Genomic DNA, 21,594 nt, shown 5'->3' on the forward strand with positions numbered 1-21,594 from the left:
CTTCATTAAATAGTACCCGCAAAACACCAGTCTCAGCGTCAACAGTGAAGAAGCGAGTCCGGAATGCTGGCCTTCTAGGCAGAGTTCCTCTGTCCAGTGTCTGTGTTCTTTTGCCCATCTTAATCTTTTCTTTGGCCAGTCTGAGATATGGCTTTTTCTTTGCAACTCTGCCTAGAAGGCCAGCGTCCCGGAGTTGCCTCTTCACTGTTGACGCTGAGACTGGTGTTTTGCGGGTACTATTTAATGAAGCTGCCAGTTGAGGACTTGTGAGGCATCTGTTTCTCAAACTAGACACTCTAACGTACTTGTCCTCTTGCTCAGTTGTGCACCGGGGCCTCCCACTCCTCTTTCTATTCCGGTTAGATATCTACACCTATGTAGATATTCCATTAAAAAATCTGCTGTTTCCAGCTACAATAGTCATTTACAACATTAACAATGTCTACACTGTATTTATGATCAATTTGATGTTATTTTAATGGACAAAAAATTAGCTTCTTTCAAAAACAAGGACATTTCTAACTGACCATAAACTTTTGAACGGTAGTGTATTGCTTCATTTTAGATTCTGGATATTGGAACGTAGCCTTAGGAGTTTCCAAACATTTAATCCATTGTGTTGCTGAATCTATAACCACCCTTTGTCTATAACCATTGTCTATCTGTCTATAACCACCCTCTCTCTCTCTCACCTACCTCCCTCTCCATCTCCCGTTGTCTCTCTCTCCTTGTCTCTCTCTCCCTGTCTCTCTCTCTTCCTTGTCTCTTTCTCTCTCTCTTCCTTGTCTCTCCCTCTCTCTCTTCCTTGTCTCTCCCTCTCTCTCTTCCTTCTCTCCCTCTCTCTCTTCCTTGTGTCTCTCTCTCTCTCTCTCTTCCTTGTGTCTCTCTCTCTCTCTCTCCTTCCTTGTCTCTCTCTCTCTCTCTCTCTTCCTTGTCTCTCTCTCTCTCTCTCTCTCTTCCTTGTCTCTCTCTCTCTCCTACCTCTCTCTCCATCTCCCGTTGTCTCTCTCTCCTTGTCTCTCTCTCCCTGTCTCTCTCTCTTCCTTGTCTCTTTCTCTCTCTCTCCTTGTCTCTCCCTTCTCTCTTCCTTGTGTCTCTCTCTCTCTCTCTTCCTTGTGTCTCTCTCTCTCTCTTCTTCCTTGTGTCTCTCTCTCTCTCTCTCTTCCTTGTCTCTCTCTCTCTCTCTCTCTCTCTCTCCTTGTCTCTCTCTCTCTCTCTCTCTCTTCTTGTCTCTCTTGTCTCTCTCTCTCTCTCTCTCTCTCTTCCTTGTCTCTTCCTTGTCTCTCTCTCTCTCTTCCTTGTCTCTCGCTCCCTGTTTCTCGCTCCCTGTCTCTCTGTGTAGGTCTGCTATGTGCCATAATAGCCATAGCAGACACAGTGAAGCCAGAGGCAGATTTAGCGGTTCACACCCTGCAGGCCATGGGTCTGGAGGTGATTCTGATGACTGGAGACAACAGCAAGACAGCACGGGCCATCGCTGCTCAGGTAGGTGACAGGACTGGCTTGGCTTGGGATTTTTATGAATGTATGCACTAAACCAGAACATTCATTACAGATGAAAATGAATGTTGTTTTGTAAGTCACTCTGGATAAGGGCATCTGCTAAAGAACCCAAATGGAGTTTTATTGTAGGTTGTGAACTGTCATTTAGCTGTCTCTATGTCTCCTCCAGGTGGGTATCAGGAAGGTGTAAATGTAGTTTTATTGTAGGTTGTGAACTGTCATTTAGCTTTCTGTCTCCTCCAGGTGGGTATCAGGAAGGTGTTTGCGGAGTTGCTGCCGTCCCACAAGGTGGCCATGGTAGAGCAGCTGCAGCAGGCAGGGAAGAGGGTGGCCATGGTGGGTGACGGGGTCAACGACTCGCCCGCTCTGGCCATGGCAGACGTTGGCATCGCCATAGGAACTGGCTCTGACGTGGCCATAGAGGCAGCTGACGTGGTGCTTATCAGGGTGAGGAGAAGAGGGCAAGACTGGGTTTATGGATGGATGTTTACCTGTCTGTCTGATAATCTCTACATGTTAATATGTCTGTCTGTCTCAGGGTTTCCGTTATCTGGTAATAGCTGGCTTTTGGCCCAAAACATGAAATAAAAAATGAGTAGCTGATGAATAAAATATTAATTGCCCGGGACGAGAAAAAAAAATCCCATTTCAAAATGATGCTTTTTAGCCATTGATGGAAATACATTTGACCTGGCATGCTTATTGGTCTTTTGGTTCATTTGCATAATTTAGTGGAATTAAATTGGAGCTTCGTTAGTCGTTGTGTATCATATTCATCACAGCATGATGAGCGGAAATCTGTCAGAGTGAGAGCTGCTGCTACAACTTCTCAAACAGCCCGTTCGTTGATGCTGGAGTGAAACATGCTTTTTATTAAGTGCACAACAATTCTAAATGCAAATGTGTGTTAAAACCTGTTTATTTCTCACCTGGTAAATGAAGCTCGCTTGCCATTAAAGTGTATAGACAACGGTAGGCAGGCGGCAGTATACATTTTGAAAACATATACTTAATTGTTTGAAACCTGAATGTTTTACTTCATATTATGCGGTATGTCTTACCTTGTTACCTTACCTTACCCTACCTTACCTTACCCTACCTTGTCTTACCTTGGTTCAAAGTAGCCAAAATCCTACCATATATGTCATGGAGGCAATTGTTTTATAAAGACTTCCATATGCTATTGAAGCCAGTAGCATTTTTCTCTCGTGTTCTATTGGTTTTCAAATCAACTTTCTTTCAATGTCCAGTAGCCAAAGGCACAATCCTAGTCATATTAGCAATGCTAGTTGCTAGTTGTTGCATCCTTAGATCTCCCTTCTTTCTAGGTTTCTTAGTCACATGAAAGCGCTCACGTGTAGAGTGTCTTTTTTTACAACAGTGTTTTTCTGCTAATTGCATTATGGAATGCACATTCGCGTGTAGCCTACTGCCTTGTGTGCATTGCTGTGCTTATAATGTGAAGAAATAATAGTTGATTAACATTTTAATAACATAAACGTTCTGATCTGTTGCATCAGACTCGTTGATTTTTAACTGTTTTTTTTTTCAAATGTATCCTAAGGCCTACTGGTTGTATGAATTTGGGATCTATCTTCCTACAACTGTCCCAGAGTCTGTTTGGAATAGGATATTTCTTTCTAGCGCAGAACGACAAGGTGACCAACAGAAAATGGCCACTTTTCTACTATGGGGGATAGTAGATTGACGGCTAGTGATTTAGCTGTTTGTTACTCGTCTTGTTGGCTGAGGACAGCTGTTCTAACATCTTTAAAGTGCACATCAGAATTCAGCAAGAAGGACGCATCCTGTCAGAATTCAGTAAGAAGGATGCATCCTGTCAGAATTCAGTAAGAAGGACGCATCCTGTCAGAATTCAGCAAGAAGGACGCATCCTGTCAGAATTCAGTAAGAAGGACGCATCCTGTCAGAATTCAGTAAGAAGGACGCATCCTGTCAGAATTCAGCAAGAAGGACGCATCCTGTCAGAATTCAGCAAGAAGGACGCATCCTGTCAGAATTCAGCAAGGGACGCATCCTGTCAGAATTCAGTAAGAAGGATGCATCCTGTCAGAATTCAGTAAGAAGGATGCATCCTGTTAGAATTCAGTAAGAAGGACGCATCCTGTTAGAATTCAGTAAGAAGGAACGCATCCTGTCAGAATTCAGCAAGAAGGAACATCCTGCATCCTGTCAGAATTCAGTAAGAAGGATGCATCCTGTCAGAATTCAGTAAGAAGGATGCATCCTGTCAGAATTCAGTAAGAAGGATGCATCCTGTCAGAATTCAGTAAGAAGGATGCATCCTGTCAGAATTCAGTAAGAAGGACGCATCCTGTCAGAATTCAGCAAGAAGGACGCATCCTGTCAGAATTCAGCAAGAAGGACGCATCCTGTCAGAATTCAGTAAGAAGGACGCATCCTGTCAGAATTCAGTAAGAAGGACTCATCCTGTCAGAATTCAGTAAGAAGGACGCATCCTGTCAGAATTCAGCAAGAAGGACGCATCCTGTTGGATCCTCAAATACAATCCTCAAATTGTTCTGTTAAAATGAATTACCATAATGTAAATGTGATTTCTGTCATTCTGAACACCGTGGGTGGCCGCCCTAATCAGGTTAATTATTCTGAGCACCGTGGGGTGGACGCCCTAATCAGGTTAATTATTCTGAACACCGTGGGGTGGAAGCCCTAATCAGGTTCCGTACCCAATGCATATGGGTCAGGTACATTTACGGAAACCGTGGTATGTCAAATAGTCTCTACATGTTAATATGTCAAATAGTCTCTACATGTTAATATGTCAAATAGTCTCTACATGTTAATATGTCAAATAGTCTCTACATGTTAATATGTCAAATAGTCTCTACATGTTAATATGTCTGAGTAATCTCTACATGTTAATATGTCTGAGTAATCTCTACATGTTAATATGTCTCAGTAATCTCTACATGTTAATGTCTCAGTAATCTCTACATGTTAATATGTCTCAGTAATCTCTACATGTTAATATGTCTCAGTAATCTCTACATGTTAATATGTCTCAGTAATCTCTACATGTTAATATGTCTGAGTAATCTCTACATGTTAATATGTCTCAGTAATCTCTAATGTTAATATGTCTCAGTAATCTCTACATGTTAATATGTCTCAGTAACCTCTAATGTTAATATGTCTCAGTAATCTCTACATGTTAATGTCTCAGTAATCTCTACATGTTAATATGTCTGAGTAATCTCTACATGTTAATATGTCTCAGTAATCTCTACATGTTAATATGTCTCAGTAATCTCTACATGTTAATATGTCTGAGTAATCTCTACATGTTAATATGTCTGAGTAATCTCTACATGTTAATATGTCTCAGTAATCTCTACATGTTAATATGTCTGAGTAATCTCTACATGTTAATATGTCTGAGTAATCTCTACATGTTAATAAACTCAGCAAAAAAAGAAACGTCCTCTCACTGTCAACTGTGTTTATTTTCAGCAAACTTAACATTCCACAACTGAGGCATAAACTGAACAAGTTCCACAGACATGTGACTAACAGAAATGGAATAATGTGTCTCTGAACAAAGGGGGGGGATCAAAAGTAACCGTCAGTATCTGGTGTGGCCACCAGCTGCATTAAGTACTGGAGTGCATCTCCTCCTCGTGGACTGCACCAGATTTGCCAGTTCTTGCTGGGAGATGTTACCCCACTCTTCCACCAAGGCACCTGCATGTTCCTGGACATTCCTGCGGGGAATGTCCCTAGCCCTCACCCTCTGATCCAACAGGTCCCAGACGTGCTCAATGGGATTAAGATCCGGGCTCTTTGCTGGCCATGGCAGAACACTGACGTTCCTGTCTTGCAGGAAGTCATGCACAGAATGAGCAGTATGGCTGGTGGCATTGTCATGCTGGAGGATCATGTCAGCATGAGCCTGCAGGAAGGGTACCACATGAGGGAGGAGGATGTCTTCCCTGTAACGCACAGCGTTGAGATTGCCTGCAAACTCAGTCTGATGATGCTGTGACACACCGCCCCAGACCATGACGGACCCTCCACCTCCAAATCGATCCCGCTCCAGAGTACAGGCCTCGGTGTAACGCTCATTCCTTCAACGATAAACGCGAATCCGACCATCACCCCTGGTGAGACAAAACCGTGACTCGTCAGAGAAGAACACTTTTTGCCAGTCCTGTCTGGTCCAGCGATGGTGGGTTTGTGCCCAGAGGCAATGTTGTAGCCGGTGATGTCTGGTGAGGACCTGCCTTACAACAGGCCTACAAGCCCTCAGTCCAGCCTCTCTCAGCCTATTGTGGACAGTCTGAGCACTGATGGAGGGATTGTGCGTTCCTGGTGTAACACTGGCAGTTGTTGTTGCCATCCTGTACCTGTCCCTAAGGTGTGATGTTCGGATGTATCGATCCTGTGCAGGTGTTGTTACACGTGGTCTGCTACCGCGAGGACGATCAGCTGTCCATCCTGTCTCCCTGTAGCACTGTCTTAGGCGTCTCACAGTATGGACATTTTTTGCCCTGGCCACATCTGCAGTCCTCATGCCTCCTTGCAGCATGTCTAAGGCACGTTCATGCAGATGAGCAGGGACCCTGGGCATCTTTCTTTTGGTGTTTTTCAGAGCCAGTAGAAAGGCCTCTTTAGTGTCCTAAGTTTTCATAACTGTGACCTTAATTGCCTACCGTCTGTAAGCTGTTAGTGTCTTAACCACCGTTCCACAGGTGCATGTTCATTAATTGTTTATGGTTCATTGAACAAGCATGGGAAACAGTGTTTAAACCCTTTACAATGAAGATCTGTGAAGTTATTTGGATTTTTATGAATTATCTTTGAAAGACAGGGTGTTGAAAAAAGGGACGTTTCTTTTTTTGCTGAGTTTATGTCTGCTAATCTTTACATGTTAATGTCTATCTGCCTCCCTGTCCTCTGTCTGCCTCCCTGTCCTCTGTCTGCCTCCCTGTCCTCTGTCTGCCTCCCTGTCCTCTGTCTGCCTCTGTCTGCCTCCCTGTCCTCTGTCTGCCTCCCTGTCCTCTGTCTGCCTCCCTGTCCTCTGTCTGCCTCTCTGTCTGCCTCACTGTCTGCCTCCCTGTCCACTGTCTGCCTCCTGCCTCCACTGTCTGCCTCCCTGTCCACTGTCTGCCTCCCTGTCCTCTGTCTGCCTCCCTGTCCTCTGTCTGCCTCCCTGTCCTCTGTCTGCCACCCTGTCCTCTGTCTGCCACCCTGTCCTCTGTCTGCCACCCTGTCCTCTGTCTGCCTCCCTGTCCTCTGTCTGCCTCCAAAATTAGTTTTTATGAATTGCAAGATGTTATAGTAATATAGAAATGGTAAAGCTCACTAACACATACTAAGTTTTCATCTCCCCATCTCTCTCTCTTTCTCGCTCTCTCGCTCTTTCTCTCTTTCTCTCCCTCCCCCTCCCCATCTCCCTTTCTCTCTCTCCCTCTCTCTCCCCATCTCTCTTTCTCCCCCATCACACTCTCTCTCTCTTTTTCCCTGTCTCTCTACCCCAATCACTCTCTCTACCTCTCTCTCCACTGTCCAGAATGACCTGCTGGATGTGGTGGGGAGTATTGACCTGTCCAAGAAGACCGTCAAGAGAATCAGGATCAATTTTGTGTTTGCTCTGGTCTATAACCTGGTGGGGATCCCTATCGCTGCTGGGGTGTTCATGCCTGTTGGTCTGGTTCTCCAGCCGTGGATGGGTTCTGCTGCCATGGCCCTCTCCTCTGTCTCTGTGGTGCTGTCCTCTCTACTACTCAAATGGTGAGTTACCAGACCAGGTGCCAGTTTACCATCAAGCTGTGGTATTCGTGTGTGTGTGTGTGTGTGTGTGGGTGTGTGGTGGGTGGGTGGGGGGGTTACTTGCAGTTACTCTAAATTTCATTAACTCTCCTCTCTCTGTTTGTAGTTACACTAACTCTCCTCTCTCTCTGTTTGTAGTTACACTAACTCTCCTCTCTCTGTTTGTAGTTACACTAACTCTCCTCTGTCTGTTTGTAGTTACACTAACTCTCCTCTGTCTGTTTGTAGTTACACTAACTCTCCTCTGTCTGTTTGTAGTTACACTAACTCTCCTCTCTCTCTGTTTGTAGTTACACTAACTCTCCTCTGTCTGTCTGTTTGTAGTTACACTAACTCTCCTCTCTCTGTCTGTTTGTAGTTACACTAACTCTCCTCTGTCTGTTTGTAGTTACACTAACTCTCCTCTCTCTGTTTGTAGTTACACTAACTCTCCTCTGTCTGTTTGTAGTTACACTAACTCTCCTCTCTCTGTCTGTTTGTAGTTACACTAACTCTCCTCTCTCTCTGTCTGTTTGTAGTTAAACTAACTCTCCTCTCTCTCTGTTTGTAGTACACTAACTCTCCTCTCTCTGTCTGTTTGTAGTTACACTAACTCTCCTCTCTCTGTCTGTTTGTAGTTACACTAACTCTCCTCTCTCTGTTTGTAGTTACACTAACTCTCCTCTCTCTGTCTGTTTGTAGTTACACTAACTCTCCTCTCTCTGTCTGTTTGTAGTTACACTAACTCTCCTCTCTCTGTCTGTTTGTAGTTACACTAACTCTCCTCTCTCTGTCTGTTTGTAGTTACACTAACTCTCCTCTCTCTGTCTGTTTGTAGTTACACTAACTCTCCTCTCTCTGTCTGTTTGTAGTTACACTAACTCTCCTCTCTCTGTCTGTTTGTAGTTACACTAACTCTCCTGTCTGTTTGTAGTTACACTAACTCTCTCTCTGTTTGTAGTTACACTAACTCTCCTCTCTCTGTCTGTTTGTAGTTACACTAACTCTCCTCTCTCTGTCTGTTTGTAGCTACACTAACTCTCCTCTCTCTGTCTGTTTGTAGCTACACTAACTCTCCTCTCTCTCTGTTTGTAGTTACACTAACTCTCCTCTCTCTCTGTTTGTAGTTACACTAACTCTCCTCTCTCTCTGTTTGTAGTTACACTAACTCTCCTCTCTCTCTGTTTGTAGTTACACTAACTCTCCTCTCTCTGTTTGTAGTTACACTCACTCTCCTCTGTTTGTAGTTACACTAACTCTCCTCTCTCTCTGTTTGTAGTTACACTAACTCTCCTCTGTTTGTAGTTACACTAACTCTCCTCTCTCTCTCTGTTTGTAGTTACACTAACTCTCCTCTCTCTGTTTGTTTGTAGTTACACTAACTCTCCTCTCTCTGTTTGTAGTTACACTAACTCTCCTCTCTCTGTCTGTTTGTAGTTACACTAACTCTCCTCTCTCTGTCTGTTTGTAGTTACACTAACTCTCCTCTCTCTGTTTTTGTAGCTACACTAACTCTCCTCTCTCTGTTTGTAGTTACACTAACTCTCTCTCTCTGTTTGTAGTTACACTAACTCTCCTCTCTCTCTGTTTGTAGTTACACTAACTCTCCTCTGTTTGTAGTTACACTAACTAGTTACACTAACTCTCCTCTCTCTCTCTGTTTGTAGTTACACTAACTCTCCTCTCTCTGTCTGTTTGTAGTTACACTAACTCTCCTCTCTCTCTGTTTGTAGCTACACTAACTCTCCTCTGTCTGTTTGTAGCTACACTAACTCTCCTCTCTCTCTGTTTGTAGCTACACTAACTCTCCTCTCTCTCTCTGTTTGTAGTTACACTAACTCTCCTCTCTGTTTGTAGTTACACTAACTCTCCTCTCTGTTTGTAGTTACACTAACTCTCCTCTCTCTCTCTGTTTGTAGCTACACTAACTCTCCTCTCTCTCTCTGTTTGTAGTACACTCCTCTCTCTCTGTTTGTAGTACACTAACTCTCCTCTCTCTGTCTGTTTGTAGTACACTAACTCTCCTCTCTCTGTCCGTTTGTAGTTACACTAACTCTCCTCTCTCTGTCTGTTTGTAGTTACACTAACTCTCCTCTCTCTGTCTGTTTGTAGTTACACTAACTCTCCTCTCTCTGTCTGTTTGTAGTTACACTAACTCTCCTCTCTGTTTGTAGTTACACTAACTCTCCTCTCTGTTTGTAGTTACACTAACTCTCCTCTCTCTCTGTTTGTAGTTACACTAACTCTCCTCTCTCTCTGTTTGTAGCTACACTAACTCTCCTCTCTCTGTTTGTAGTTACACTCACTCTCCTCTCTCTGTTTGTAGTTACACTAACTCTCCTCTCTCTCTGTTTGTAGTTACACTAACTCTCCTCTGTTTGTAGTTACACTAACTCTGTTTGTAGTTACACTAACTCTCCTCTCTCTGTTTGTTTGTAGTTACACTAACTCTCCTCTCTCTGTTTGTAGTTACACTAACTCTCCTCTCTCTGTCTGTTTGTAGTTACACTAACTCTCCTCTCTCTGTCTGTTTGTAGTTACACTAACTCTCCTCTCTCTGTCTGTTTGTAGCTACACTAACTCTCCTCTCTCTGTTTGTAGTTACACTAACTCTCCTCTCTCTCTGTTTGTAGTTACACTAACTCTCCTCTCTCTCTGTTTGTAGTTACACTAACTCTCCTCTGTTTGTAGTTACACTAACTCTCCTCTCTCTCTGTTTGTAGTTACACTAACTCTCCTCTGTTTGTAGTTACACTAACTCTCCTCTGTTTGTAGTTACACTAACTCTCCTCTCTCTCTCTGTTTGTAGTTACACTAACTCTCCTCTCTCTGTCTGTTTGTAGTACACTAACTCTCCTCTCTCTCTGTTTGTAGTACACTAACTCTCCTCTCTCTGTCTGTTTGTAGTACACTAACTCTCCTCTCTCTCTGTTTGTAGTACACTAACTCTCCTCTCTCTGTCTGTTTGTAGTACACTAACTCTCCTCTCTCTGTCTGTTTGTAGTTACACTAACTCTCCTCTCTCTGTCTGTTTGTAGTTACACTAACTCTCCTCTCTCTGTCTGTTTGTAGTTACACTAACTCTCCTCTCTCTGTCTGTTTGTAGTTACACTAACTCTCCTCTCTCTGTCTGTTTGTAGTTACACTAACTCTCCTCTCTCTCTGTTTGTAGTTACACTAACTCTCCTCTCTGTTTGTAGTTACACTAACTCTCCTCTCTGTTTGTAGTTACACTAACTCTCCTCTCTGTTTGTAGCTACACTAACTCTCCTCTCTCTCTGTTTGTAGTTACACTAACTCTCCTCTCTCTCTGTTTGTAGTTACACTAACTCTCTTCTCTGTTTGTAGTTACACTAACTCTCCTCTCTGTTTGTAGTTACACTAACTCTCCTCTCTCTCTCTCTGTTTGTAGTTACACTAACTCTCCTCTCTCTGTCTGTTTGTAGTACACTAACTCTCCTCTCTCTCTGTTTGTAGTACACTAACTCTCCTCTCTCTGTCTGTTTGTAGTACACTAACTCTCCTCTCTCTGTCTGTTTGTAGTTACACTAACTCTCCTCTCTCTGTCTGTTTGTAGTTACACTAACTCTCCTCTCTCTGTCTGTTTGTAGTTACACTAACTCTCCTCTCTGTTTGTAGTTACACTAACTCTCCTCTCTGTTTGTAGTTACACTAACTCTCCTCTCTGTTTGTAGTTACACTAACTCTCCTCTCTCTCTGTTTGTAGCTACACTAACTCTCCTCTCTCTGTTTGTAGTTACACTAACTCTCCTCTCTCTCTGTTTGTAGTTACACTAACTCTCCTCTCTCTGTTTGTAGTTACACTAACTCTCCTCTGTTTGTAGTTACACTAACTCTCCTCTCTCTCTCTGTTTGTAGTTACACTAACTCTCCTCTCTCTGTTTGTTTGTAGTTACACTAACTCTCCTCTCTCTGTTTGTAGTTACACTAACTCTCCTCTCTCTGTCTGTTTGTAGTTACACTAACTCTCCTCTCTCTGTCTGTTTGTAGTTACACTAACTCTCCTCTCTCTCTGTTTGTAGTTACACTAACTCTCCTCTCTCTGTCTGTTTGTAGTTACACTAACTCTCCTCTCTCTGTCTGTTTGTAGTTACACTAACTCTCCTCTCTCTGTCTGTTTGTAGCTACACTAACTCTCCTCTCTCTGTTTGTAGTTACACTAACTCTCCTCTCTCTCTGTTTGTAGTTACACTAACTCTCCTCTCTCTCTGTTTGTAGTTACACTAACTCTCCTCTGTTTGTAGTTACACTAACTCTCCTCTGTTTGTAGTTACACTAACTCTCCTCTGTTTGTAGTTACACTAACTCTCCTCTGTTTGTAGTTACACTAACTCTCCTCTCTCTCTCTGTTTGTAGTTACACTAACTCTCCTCTCTCTGTCTGTTTGTAGTTACACTAACTCTCCTCTCTCTCTGTTTGTAGTTACACTAACTCTCCTCTCTGTTTGTAGTTACACTAACTCTGTTTGTAGTTACACTAACTCTCCTCTCTCTGTCTGTTTGTAGTACACTAACTCTCCTCTCTCTCTCACTAACTCTCCTCTCTCTCTGTTTGTAGTACACTAACTCTCCTCTCTCTCTGTTTGTAGTTACACTAACTCTCCTCTCTCTGTCTGTTTGTAGTTACACTAACTCTCCTCTCTCTGTTTGTAGCTACACTAACTCTCCTCTCTCTCTCTGTTTGTAGCTACACTAACTCTCCTCTCTCTCTCTGTTTGTAGTTACACTAACTCTCCTCTCTCTCTCTGTTTGTAGTTACACTAACTCTCCTCTCTCTCTCTGTTTGTAGTTACACTAACTCTCCTCTCTCTCTCTGTTTGTAGTTACACTAACTCTCCTCTCTGTTTGTAGCTACACTAACTCTCCTCTGTTTGTAGTTACACTAACTCTCCTCTCTCTCTCTGTTTGTAGTTACACTAACTCTCCTCTCTCTCTGTTTGTAGCTACACTAACTCTCCTCTCCTCTCTGTTTGTAGCTACACTAACTCTCCTCTCTGTTTGTAGCTACACTAACTCTCCTCTCTCTCTCTGTTTGTAGCTACACTAACTCTCCTCTCTCTCTCTGTTTGTAGCTACACTAAGCCCAGTGCTGAGCTACTGGAGTCTCGTTTGGGCAGTCAAAAGAGACACGCTGCAAGCCTATCAGATGTCAGCGTCCACATCGGCATGGGCGATTTGCGCCGCCCCTCCCCCAAGTTGAGGCCATTTGACCGTGTCGTCAACTTCTTCCGCGCATCCATCAACTCCCTCCAATCAAAGCACTCCCTCAACTGCATGGCCCTCAGCGACTCCGACAAATACTCATTGCTGGTGGGGGAGGCCCACTGCGAGGAGGAGTTTGTCTGAGGCTAGGTTAGTCTGTGCTAACTTAAGCTGGTTTAGCCATTATATGCTTGGCTAAGCTAAGCTAACTTACGGTAGCGAAAGCTAGCCCATGCTAACTAAGTGGGTTACATAGGTTAATTTTCCCATCCAGCTATACAGGTGCCCCCAGGGCAGCATCTATTGACTTGAAAAAGCCTTTCTGTTGCCCCTCCCCCTCTGTCTGACTGACAGTGTGCACTCTAATGGATGGATGCTTGGGATGACTTTATGTTCACTACCGCTGCCAAAATGTCTTTTGTCAACGGCTACAGGGTGAAGGGATCTTACACTAGGGTTTATAGGATCTCTGGCTCTCTTTGTTCAGGGGTTTGAGACAATGCAGGTGTCAGCCGCTAGGAAGATGTGTTGTCTTTTTTCTGTGTTTATAATATGAAGGTTTGCAGAGACTATCTTTGACATCTGTCCAAAGACACTCTAAAATGGCGCCCGATGTTAAAATGTACTTAACACGAGTGCCTTTTTCCTTCTGAGGGATCAGAAGTATAATAATTATGCTGTTGTATATTATGATTATATAAGTGTTTACGTTAGTCTTATTTAAAAACGTAAAAACAATTATCACAGTACTTATTTGTACTTTGTCATATATTTTCCTTGGAAAACAAAGGAATGTTGTTGAGCATATACCGATGTCATTTGTCATCTAAATGTTTTCATCGTAAACATTGGTTTCTCAAATCAGGAAATATATTCTGTATGTGAACAATCATTTAAGAATGTACAGTATGAAGTATAAACTCTAAGGATCTCTTTCTACAGAACACTTATGGAACCATGTGTACCAGTAAATGTTACTCCAAGTGCCAATTGTAGACTCTCTCTCTCTCTCTCTCTCTCTCTCTCTCTCTGTCCAACACATTTCAAAGATAACGCTGCACTGAGCAGGCGTCTGCAGGAGGACCAGGGTTTTTTTGTACTGAATGTGTACGGTGATGAGGACACTGATTGGTAGACTACGATGCTGAAGTGGTCCAAATCATGCCTGTACAATCACTGACAGTCTGCTATACCAGTGCTGATCTAGCAGTGGTGTAAAGTACTTAAGTAAAAAATACTTGAAAGTACTACTGAAGTAGTTATTTGGGGGTATATGTACTTTACTATTTATATTTTGGACAACTTTTACTTCACTTCATTCCTAAAGAAAATATTGTACTTTTTACTCCATATACAGTGCCTTGCGAAAGTATTCGGCCCCCTTGAACTTTGCGACATTTCAGGCTTCAAACATAAAGATATAAAACTGTATTTTTTGTGAAGAATCAACAACAAGTGGGACACAATCATGAAGTGGAATGACATTTATTGGATATTTCAAACTTTTTTAACAAATCAAAAACTGAAAAATTGGGCATGTAAAATTATTCAGCCCCCTTAAGTTAATACTTTGTAGCGCCACCTTTTGCTGCGATTACAGCTGTAAGTCGCTTGGGGTATGTCTCTATCAGTTTTGCACATCGAGAGACTGAAATTTTTTCCCATTCCTCCTTGCAAAACAGGGTCAGTAACAACTGGGTCTGAGAGGGAACCAGGAAGACTTGGGTCAGTAACAACTGGGTCTGAGAGGGAACCAGGAAGACTTGGGTCAGTAACAACTGGGTTTCAGAGGGAACCAGGAAGACTTGGGTCAGTAACAACTGGGTTTCAGAAGAAACCAGGAAGACTTGGGTCAGTAACAACTGGGTTTCAGAGGGAACCAGGAAGACTTGGGTCAGTAACAACTGGGTTTCAGAGGACACCAGGCAGACTTGGCTCAGTAACAACTGGGTCTGAGAGGGAACCAGGAAGACTTGGGTCAGTAACAACTGGGTTTCAGAGGGCACCAGGAAGACTTGGGTCAGTAACAACTGGGTTTCAGAGGGCACCAGGAAGACTTGCTAGAGACAATATGAAACACCCAATGTGAAGCTAGCAGGACTAGAAGGATAGTAGCTTGTAAGTCCCCTTCATTCAGATTGCGGTCATGTTTGATCATGCCAGAAGGCTGCTTGTTAGTTGAACTAGAAGTGGCTTGTCATGTGTTTAATTTATCTGAGTTCCTGCACTTTCACTGTGAATATTGTGAATGATGTAATCATGATACACAATGTAGACACATACTGGTTCCTCCACATTAGATGCCAGTTTCATTGTGCTCTTATATACACTCCATAGTGTCAGTCAGCACCAGCATCTAGCCATCCGGGGGGGAATTGTGATAGCCATCCGGGAGGGGGGGGAGTTGTGATAGCCATCCAGGAGGGAGGTGTGTGTGTGTGTGTGTGGAAGCTTTCCGGGAGGGAGGGGTGTGTGTGGAAGCCATCCAGGAGGGGGTTGTGTTGAAGGCATTAGCGATTGTATTTCTATAAATTGTATAATTCTTCCTGGAATAAACTGCTTTGACATTGTTCTTCTGTTTTATTATTTTTAGTTGAAAAACACAGGATCATTTTGGCACATCAAACCCAGTTGATTAGCTTTTTAAATTGGTTAAAACATTCTTATTGCAGTACAAATCCACTGTGTTGGAAAAAGGCCTCTGCTGTGTCCAACCTTGACCAGTAGATGGCTGTAGGCAAGCAGTGGTTCTGCCTGTCTGGGTTTGAATGAGAGCAAAGATTAAAGCTGAGGAAAATGTTGTATTTATAGACTGTTTCATATTTGATTATTTTGTTACATGGAGATGGAATTAGCCATGTGACCTGACCAGGGGAAAAGCCAGTAAGGCTCCAGTCCTGCCCTCCAGGACATCTACAACACCTGATGTCACAGGAAGGCCAAGAAGATCCTCAAGAACCTCAGTCACCCGAGCCACTGCCTGTTCACCCTGCTACCATCCAGAAGGGGAGGTCAGTACAGGTGCATCAAAGTTGGGACCGAGAGACTGATAAACAGCTTCTATCTCCAGGCCATTAGACTGTTAAACAGTCCCCACTAGCCGGCCTCCACACAGTACCGTGCCCTGAACCTTAGACACCGTTACTAGCCAGCTTCAACCCGGTACTCAACCCTGCACCTTAGACACATTGAACACTGGTCACTTTAATAATGTTTACGTACTGTTTTACCCCCTTCATATGAACACTGATTGTACAAAACATTATGAACACCTGCTCCTTCCATGACATGGACTGACCAGGTGAATCCAGGTGAAAGCTATGATCCTTTACTGATGTCACCTGTTAAATCCACTTCAATCAGTGTAGATGAAAGGGAGGATACCGGTTAAAGAAAGATATTTAAGCCTTGAAACAATTGAGACATGGATTGTGTATGTCTGCCATTCAGAGGGTGACTAGGCAAGACAAAAGATTGAAGTGCCTTTGAACGGGGTATGGTAGTAGGTGCCAGGTGCACGGGTTTGTGTCAAGAACTGCAACGGTGCTGGGTTTTTCACGCTCAACAGTTTCCCGTGTGTATTAAGAATGGTCCACATCCAGCCAACTTAACACAAATGTGGGAAGCATTGGAGCCAACATGGGCCAGCATCCCTGAGGAACACTTGACACATTGTAGAGTTCATGCCCCAACGAATTGAGGCTAGTTCTGACGTCAAAGGAGGGGGGGCTGCAACTCAATAATAGGAAGGTGCTCTTAATGTTTTCTAATTTGAGTGAATATTCTGTATAATAAATTGGATGGTTCGAGCCCTAAATGCTGATTGGCTTACAGCCGTGGTATACGACAAAACGTGTATTTTTAATGCTCTAATTACATTGGTAACCAGTTTATAATATCAATCAGGCACCTCGGGTGTGTGATTGTTATTGTGTTGCAAGATATTAACATATGGATGATGTGTGTAGTGTTGTGTTGATAGATATTAACGTATGGATGACGTGTGTAATGTTGTGTTGATAGATATTAACGTATGGATGACGTGTGTAATGTTGTGTTGATAGATATTAACGTATGGATGACGTGTGTAATGTTGTGTTGATAGATATTAACGTATGGATGACGTGTGTAATGTTGTGTTGCTAGATTTTAGCGTATGGATGACGTGTGTAGTGTTGTGTTGATAGATATTAACGTATGGATGACGTGTGTAGTGTTGTGTTGCTAGATTTTAGCGTATGGATGACGTGTGTAATGTTGTGTTGATAGATATTAACGTATGGATGACGTGTGTATGGTTGTATTGATAGATATTAACGTATGGATGACGTGTGTGTGGTTGTATTGCTAGATTTTACTGCACTGTTTTTTTATTCATTTAATTGTATTTCACCTTTATTTAACCAGGTAGGCCAGTTGAGAACACCTTTATTTAACCAGGTAGACCAGTTGAGAACACCTTTATTTAACCAGGTAGGCCAGTTGAGAACACCTTTATTTAACCAGGTAGGCCAGTTGAGAACACCTTTATTTAACCAGGTAGGCCAGTTGAGAACACCTTTATTTAACCAGGTAGACCAGTTGAGAACACCTTTATTTAACCAGGTAGGCCAGTTGAGAACACCTTTATTTAACCAGGTAGGCCAGTTGAGAACACCTTTATTTAACCAGGTAGGCCAGTTGAGAACACCTTTATTTAACCAGGTAGGCCAGTTGAGAACACCTTTATTTAACCAGGTAGGCCAGTTGAGAACACCTTTATTTAACCAGGTAGGCCAGTTGAGAACACCTTTATTTAACCAGGTAGGCCAGTTGAGAACACCTTTATTTAACCAGGTAGGCCAGTTGAGAACACCTTTATTTAACCAGGTAGACCAGTTGAGAACACCTTTATTTAACCAGGTAGGCCAGTTGAGAACACCTTTATTTAACCAGGTAGGCCAGTTGAGAACACCTTTATTTAACCAGGTAGGCCAGTTGAGAACACCTTTATTTAACCAGGTAGACCAGTTGAGAACACCTTTATTTAACCAGGTAGGCCAGTTGAGAACACCTTTATTTAACCAGGTAGACCAGTTGAGAACACCTTTATTTAACCAGGTAGGCCAGTTGAGAACACCTTTATTTAACCAGGTAGGCCAGTTGAGAACACCTTTATTTAACCAGGTAGACCAGTTGAGAACACCTTTATTTAACCAGGTAGACCAGTTGAGAACACCTTTATTTAACCAGGTAGACCAGTTGAGAACACCTTTATTTAACCAGGTAGACCAGTTGAGAACACCTTTATTTAACCAGGTAGACCAGTTGAGAACACCTTTATTTAACCAGGTAGACCAGTTGAGAACACCTTTATTTAACCAGGTAGACCAGTTGAGAACACCTTTATTTAACCAGGTAGACCAGTTGAGAACAAGTTCTCATTTACAACTGCGACCTGGTCAAGATAAAGCAAAGCAGTGCGACACAAACAACAACACAGAGTTACACATAAATAAACTTAGTCAATAATATAATAGAAATTAAAAAAGAGTCTATATACAGTGTGTGCAAATGGCGTGAGGAGGTAAGGCAATAAATAGGCCGTAGTAAAAGTGTTGGAGATAGTCAAATGCTTATGTTTCTGCACCTGCGATAAAATCTGCAAATCTGTACGAGACCAATTATCTTTGTTTTATTAATAAAAAACACAGCACAACCCTTTTGAGATTTTAATTTTTTATTTTATTTCATCCAGTTAGGTCTAGACATTACATCCCAAATTTAATCGCAAAAAAAACAAAAACAATGAACTACTATTAACAGTATTTCATAATACCCTTTCTTAAAAATAGCCATTTCATTTATATTACAGTAAACTGTCATGACTTATTCCTTTCCAGTGGATTTGTATCACTTTGGCTAGATTGACATTCAAGCAGATTGATTTGGCAGATAGGTAAATAACGATAAATAGCCTTCAGTATAATATTTGTATTTTGTAATAATTAAGGTTTGTTCGGGCAGGTTCGTTTGGCATTTCTTGGGGTTTAATACATCAAGTTAAAGACTAAGGAAAAGAGACACTCAAATACATTGTCCACTGGTTGAAAAATATTCAGTTATTAGAATCCATTGTGCTTATCTCTCGCTAATTGTTGTTTTTTAAAGTTACATTGAATCTATTTGATTAATGAATGTGCTTAAATAAATGTATAGGACTTTAAGTTTGAAATACTGAGAAATAGAAACGTGCATTGTGTCCGATCAAACATCAATCACAATATTGTGCTTTTTCATCTTGTATTTTCCCAAACATAGCATTCAACGTTTTACATATGAGGAAACACCGAACAACGAACAGATGCTGAGACCGTAGAGAGCAGCACACTAACGTCATTTACACTTCAACGGGTGCAGCGTTTTAATGTGATCTCGGTGGGAACGTCAGAGAAATTGCCTTTAAAAAAAATTTAAATTTAAATTAATTTTTTTTTTTTTTTTTTAAAAGGTGCATTGTCAGTCCAATGCCACTGGCTCTATAACACGGCTTAGATTGAATCACGGCCTAGATCTGCTGACGCTACGTTCAACTACTGAAATGCACAGAAACATTATCCATCGCTTCCTATCATCTGTAAGAACAACTTCTATAGCAGGATTCTCTCTGAAAAGACATATATAGAACTGTATTACGTCAATACTGGTAGATATTTTTCCATACTTAAAACATTTAAAAACACCTTACAAAAAAACACCTAATGTGATGAACCAAGGACGATACTTTTATCAACCAAACGGAATGCTCACAATAATTATCTAAAAACATATTTTTTCAAAAAATTATATACTTCTATTTTATTTTCGGACAAACTCTGGAAGAAACAGCATTGAGACTATCAATTTCTCTATTGTTTCTGTGTATACATCACTTTATTTTTTACAAGGTACTGCTATTATCCAGTTGGTTTTCTCTGACAGTACTGCCACCAGTAGGCTTTTGCTACGCTGATATGTCTGTCGTCCAGAGTCTAACATCATGTGCATTTGAGGGAATCTTCCAGCAGATCACAAGGTCTAGCTATTCCTTAAATTTCACTGTCATATAGATTTTTTAAATTAGGGATTGACAAATATGCACAAGACATGCTGTGCTTGTGTCGAGCCTGAGAGATGGTCTAAGCTAGCCTGAGACAGCAGCACAGGAGCACAATAAAACATATCATCAGCTCTTTGGCACATCGTTCAGCAAGGTCTGTGGGAGCCTCGTGACCGGGTTGCATTCAGGACCGCACGGTTTTGCTCTTTAACAAAGCGATCTGGCAACCCCCCCCCACATATCAAACTGTAGACAGTATTTGTAGAACATAAGATTTTGTCATCGTTTTTGAAACACAGCTGCTGTGGATGCCACCCTGAATGTAGCCCTGAAGTGACTATACAGACAGACTAGTTGACTCGGCCTGAAACACACCTGTAACCAACCATATGCCACACTATCACTGATGAGGAGTGGTTTGTTCATGCATGGTTTGGGAAGCAGAATAAATAGTCTGGAATAAACATCAATTATATGACGATATTGCATCAAAAGCACCAGTAATATACGGAACAACGGTCATTGTAAACCATTGTAAGATCTCACATTGTTAGAAGGAGTAAACCCTGGTCATGGAGCCAATATAGAGTTCCATCCCAAACGGCACCCTATAATTCCCCACGTAGTGCACTACTTTTGGCACCCTATTATTCCCTACGTAGTGCACTACTTTTGGCACCCTATTATTCCCCACATAGTGCACTACTTTTGGCACCCTATTATTCCCCACGTAGTGCACTACTTTTGGCACCCTATTATTCCCTACGTAGTGCACTACTTTTGGCACCCTATTATTCCCTACGTAGTGCACTACTTTTGGCACCCTATTATTCCCTACGTAGTGCACTACTTTTGGCACCCTATTATTCCCTACGTAGTGCACTACTTTTGGCACCCTATTATTCCCTACGTAGTGCACTACTTTTGGCACCCTATAATTCCCTACGTAGAGCACTACTTTTGGCACACTATAATTCCCTACATAGAGCACTACTTTTGGCACCCTATAATTCCCTACGTAGTGCACTACTTTTGGCACCCTATAATTCCCTACGTAGTGCACTACTTTTGGCACCCTATAATTCCCTACGTAGTGCACTACTTTTGGCACCCTATAATTCCTTACGTAGTGCACTACTTTTGGCACCCTATAATTCCCTACGTAGTGCACTACTTTTGGCACCCTATAATTCCCTACGTAGTGCACTACTATTTGCACCCTATTATTCCCTACGTAGTGCACTACTTTTGGCCAGAGCATTTATAGGAATCGGATGCCATTTGGGACGCAGCCTGGCGAAGTTCACTCATTTGGCAAATATGAATTCATTCAAATGAACTGTACGTCATATTGTTATCCTCTGAAATGACACTAATATATTACTAGAGGCTGTGTATTGTTGAGAGGTCTCACAAACCATTGTTGAGATTTGGCAAATACTTGAACTGAATATTGGAGTAGGCATCACAGTTAGATTAAGACTGACTAATACTGATTACTGCTATTGTTACTAATACAGGAATACAGACCTTGTTATTTTTCCTGTTTTGGCAGCTAAATACAATTGACCCCCCCAAAAAAAAGAAAAAATCTGACTAAAAAACTGGGTGGGAATACAAACAAACAAATGTCTATCTTAGAAGCCTCTCCTCTTACTGTACACAGACCCACTATAAACCACCATCATCACAGCTCCACAATGAGAGACAATATCTTTCACAACATAACAGCAACAAGGCAAACATCTCAAAAAGACTGAAGGAGACAGAGGGGAGGAGGGAGAGAGAAGATGGAGAGAGGGAGACAGGGGAGAAGGGAGAGAGAAGATGAAGAGAGGGAGACAGGGGAGGAGGGAGAGAGAAGAGGGAGAGAGGGAGACAGGGGAGGAGGGAGAGAGAAGAGGGAGAGAGAAGATGGAGAGAGGGAGACAGGGGAGGAGGGAGAGAGCAGTGAGAAGAGAGAAGACTGAGAGAGGGAGACAGAAGAAAGAAAGAGAGAGA

The 21,594-nt window shown here is 42.2% G+C and overlaps 1 protein-coding gene across 2 annotated transcripts in view; it reads left to right on the plus strand.

Moving 5' to 3' along the window:
• The window catches only part of LOC112237575 (copper-transporting ATPase 1-like), a 54,203-nt gene extending 40,698 nt beyond the window's left edge, over positions 1-13,505 (plus strand). For both annotated transcript variants that reach the window (XM_042326063.1, XM_042326064.1), the window contains 4 exons: positions 1,343-1,485; positions 1,747-1,950; positions 7,055-7,275; positions 12,386-13,505. In XM_042326063.1, the coding sequence (XP_042181997.1) occupies positions 1,343-1,485; positions 1,747-1,950; positions 7,055-7,275; positions 12,386-12,659 (842 nt within the window). In that variant the 3' untranslated portion in view covers positions 12,660-13,505. The remainder of the gene's footprint in view (positions 1-1,342; positions 1,486-1,746; positions 1,951-7,054; positions 7,276-12,385) is intronic.
• Positions 13,506-21,594: the final 8,089 nt, after the last annotated feature.

This window comes from Oncorhynchus tshawytscha, linkage group LG08 (genome assembly GCF_018296145.1).
Source record: "Oncorhynchus tshawytscha isolate Ot180627B linkage group LG08, Otsh_v2.0, whole genome shotgun sequence".
NCBI classification, from domain to species: domain Eukaryota; kingdom Metazoa; phylum Chordata; class Actinopteri; order Salmoniformes; family Salmonidae; genus Oncorhynchus; species Oncorhynchus tshawytscha.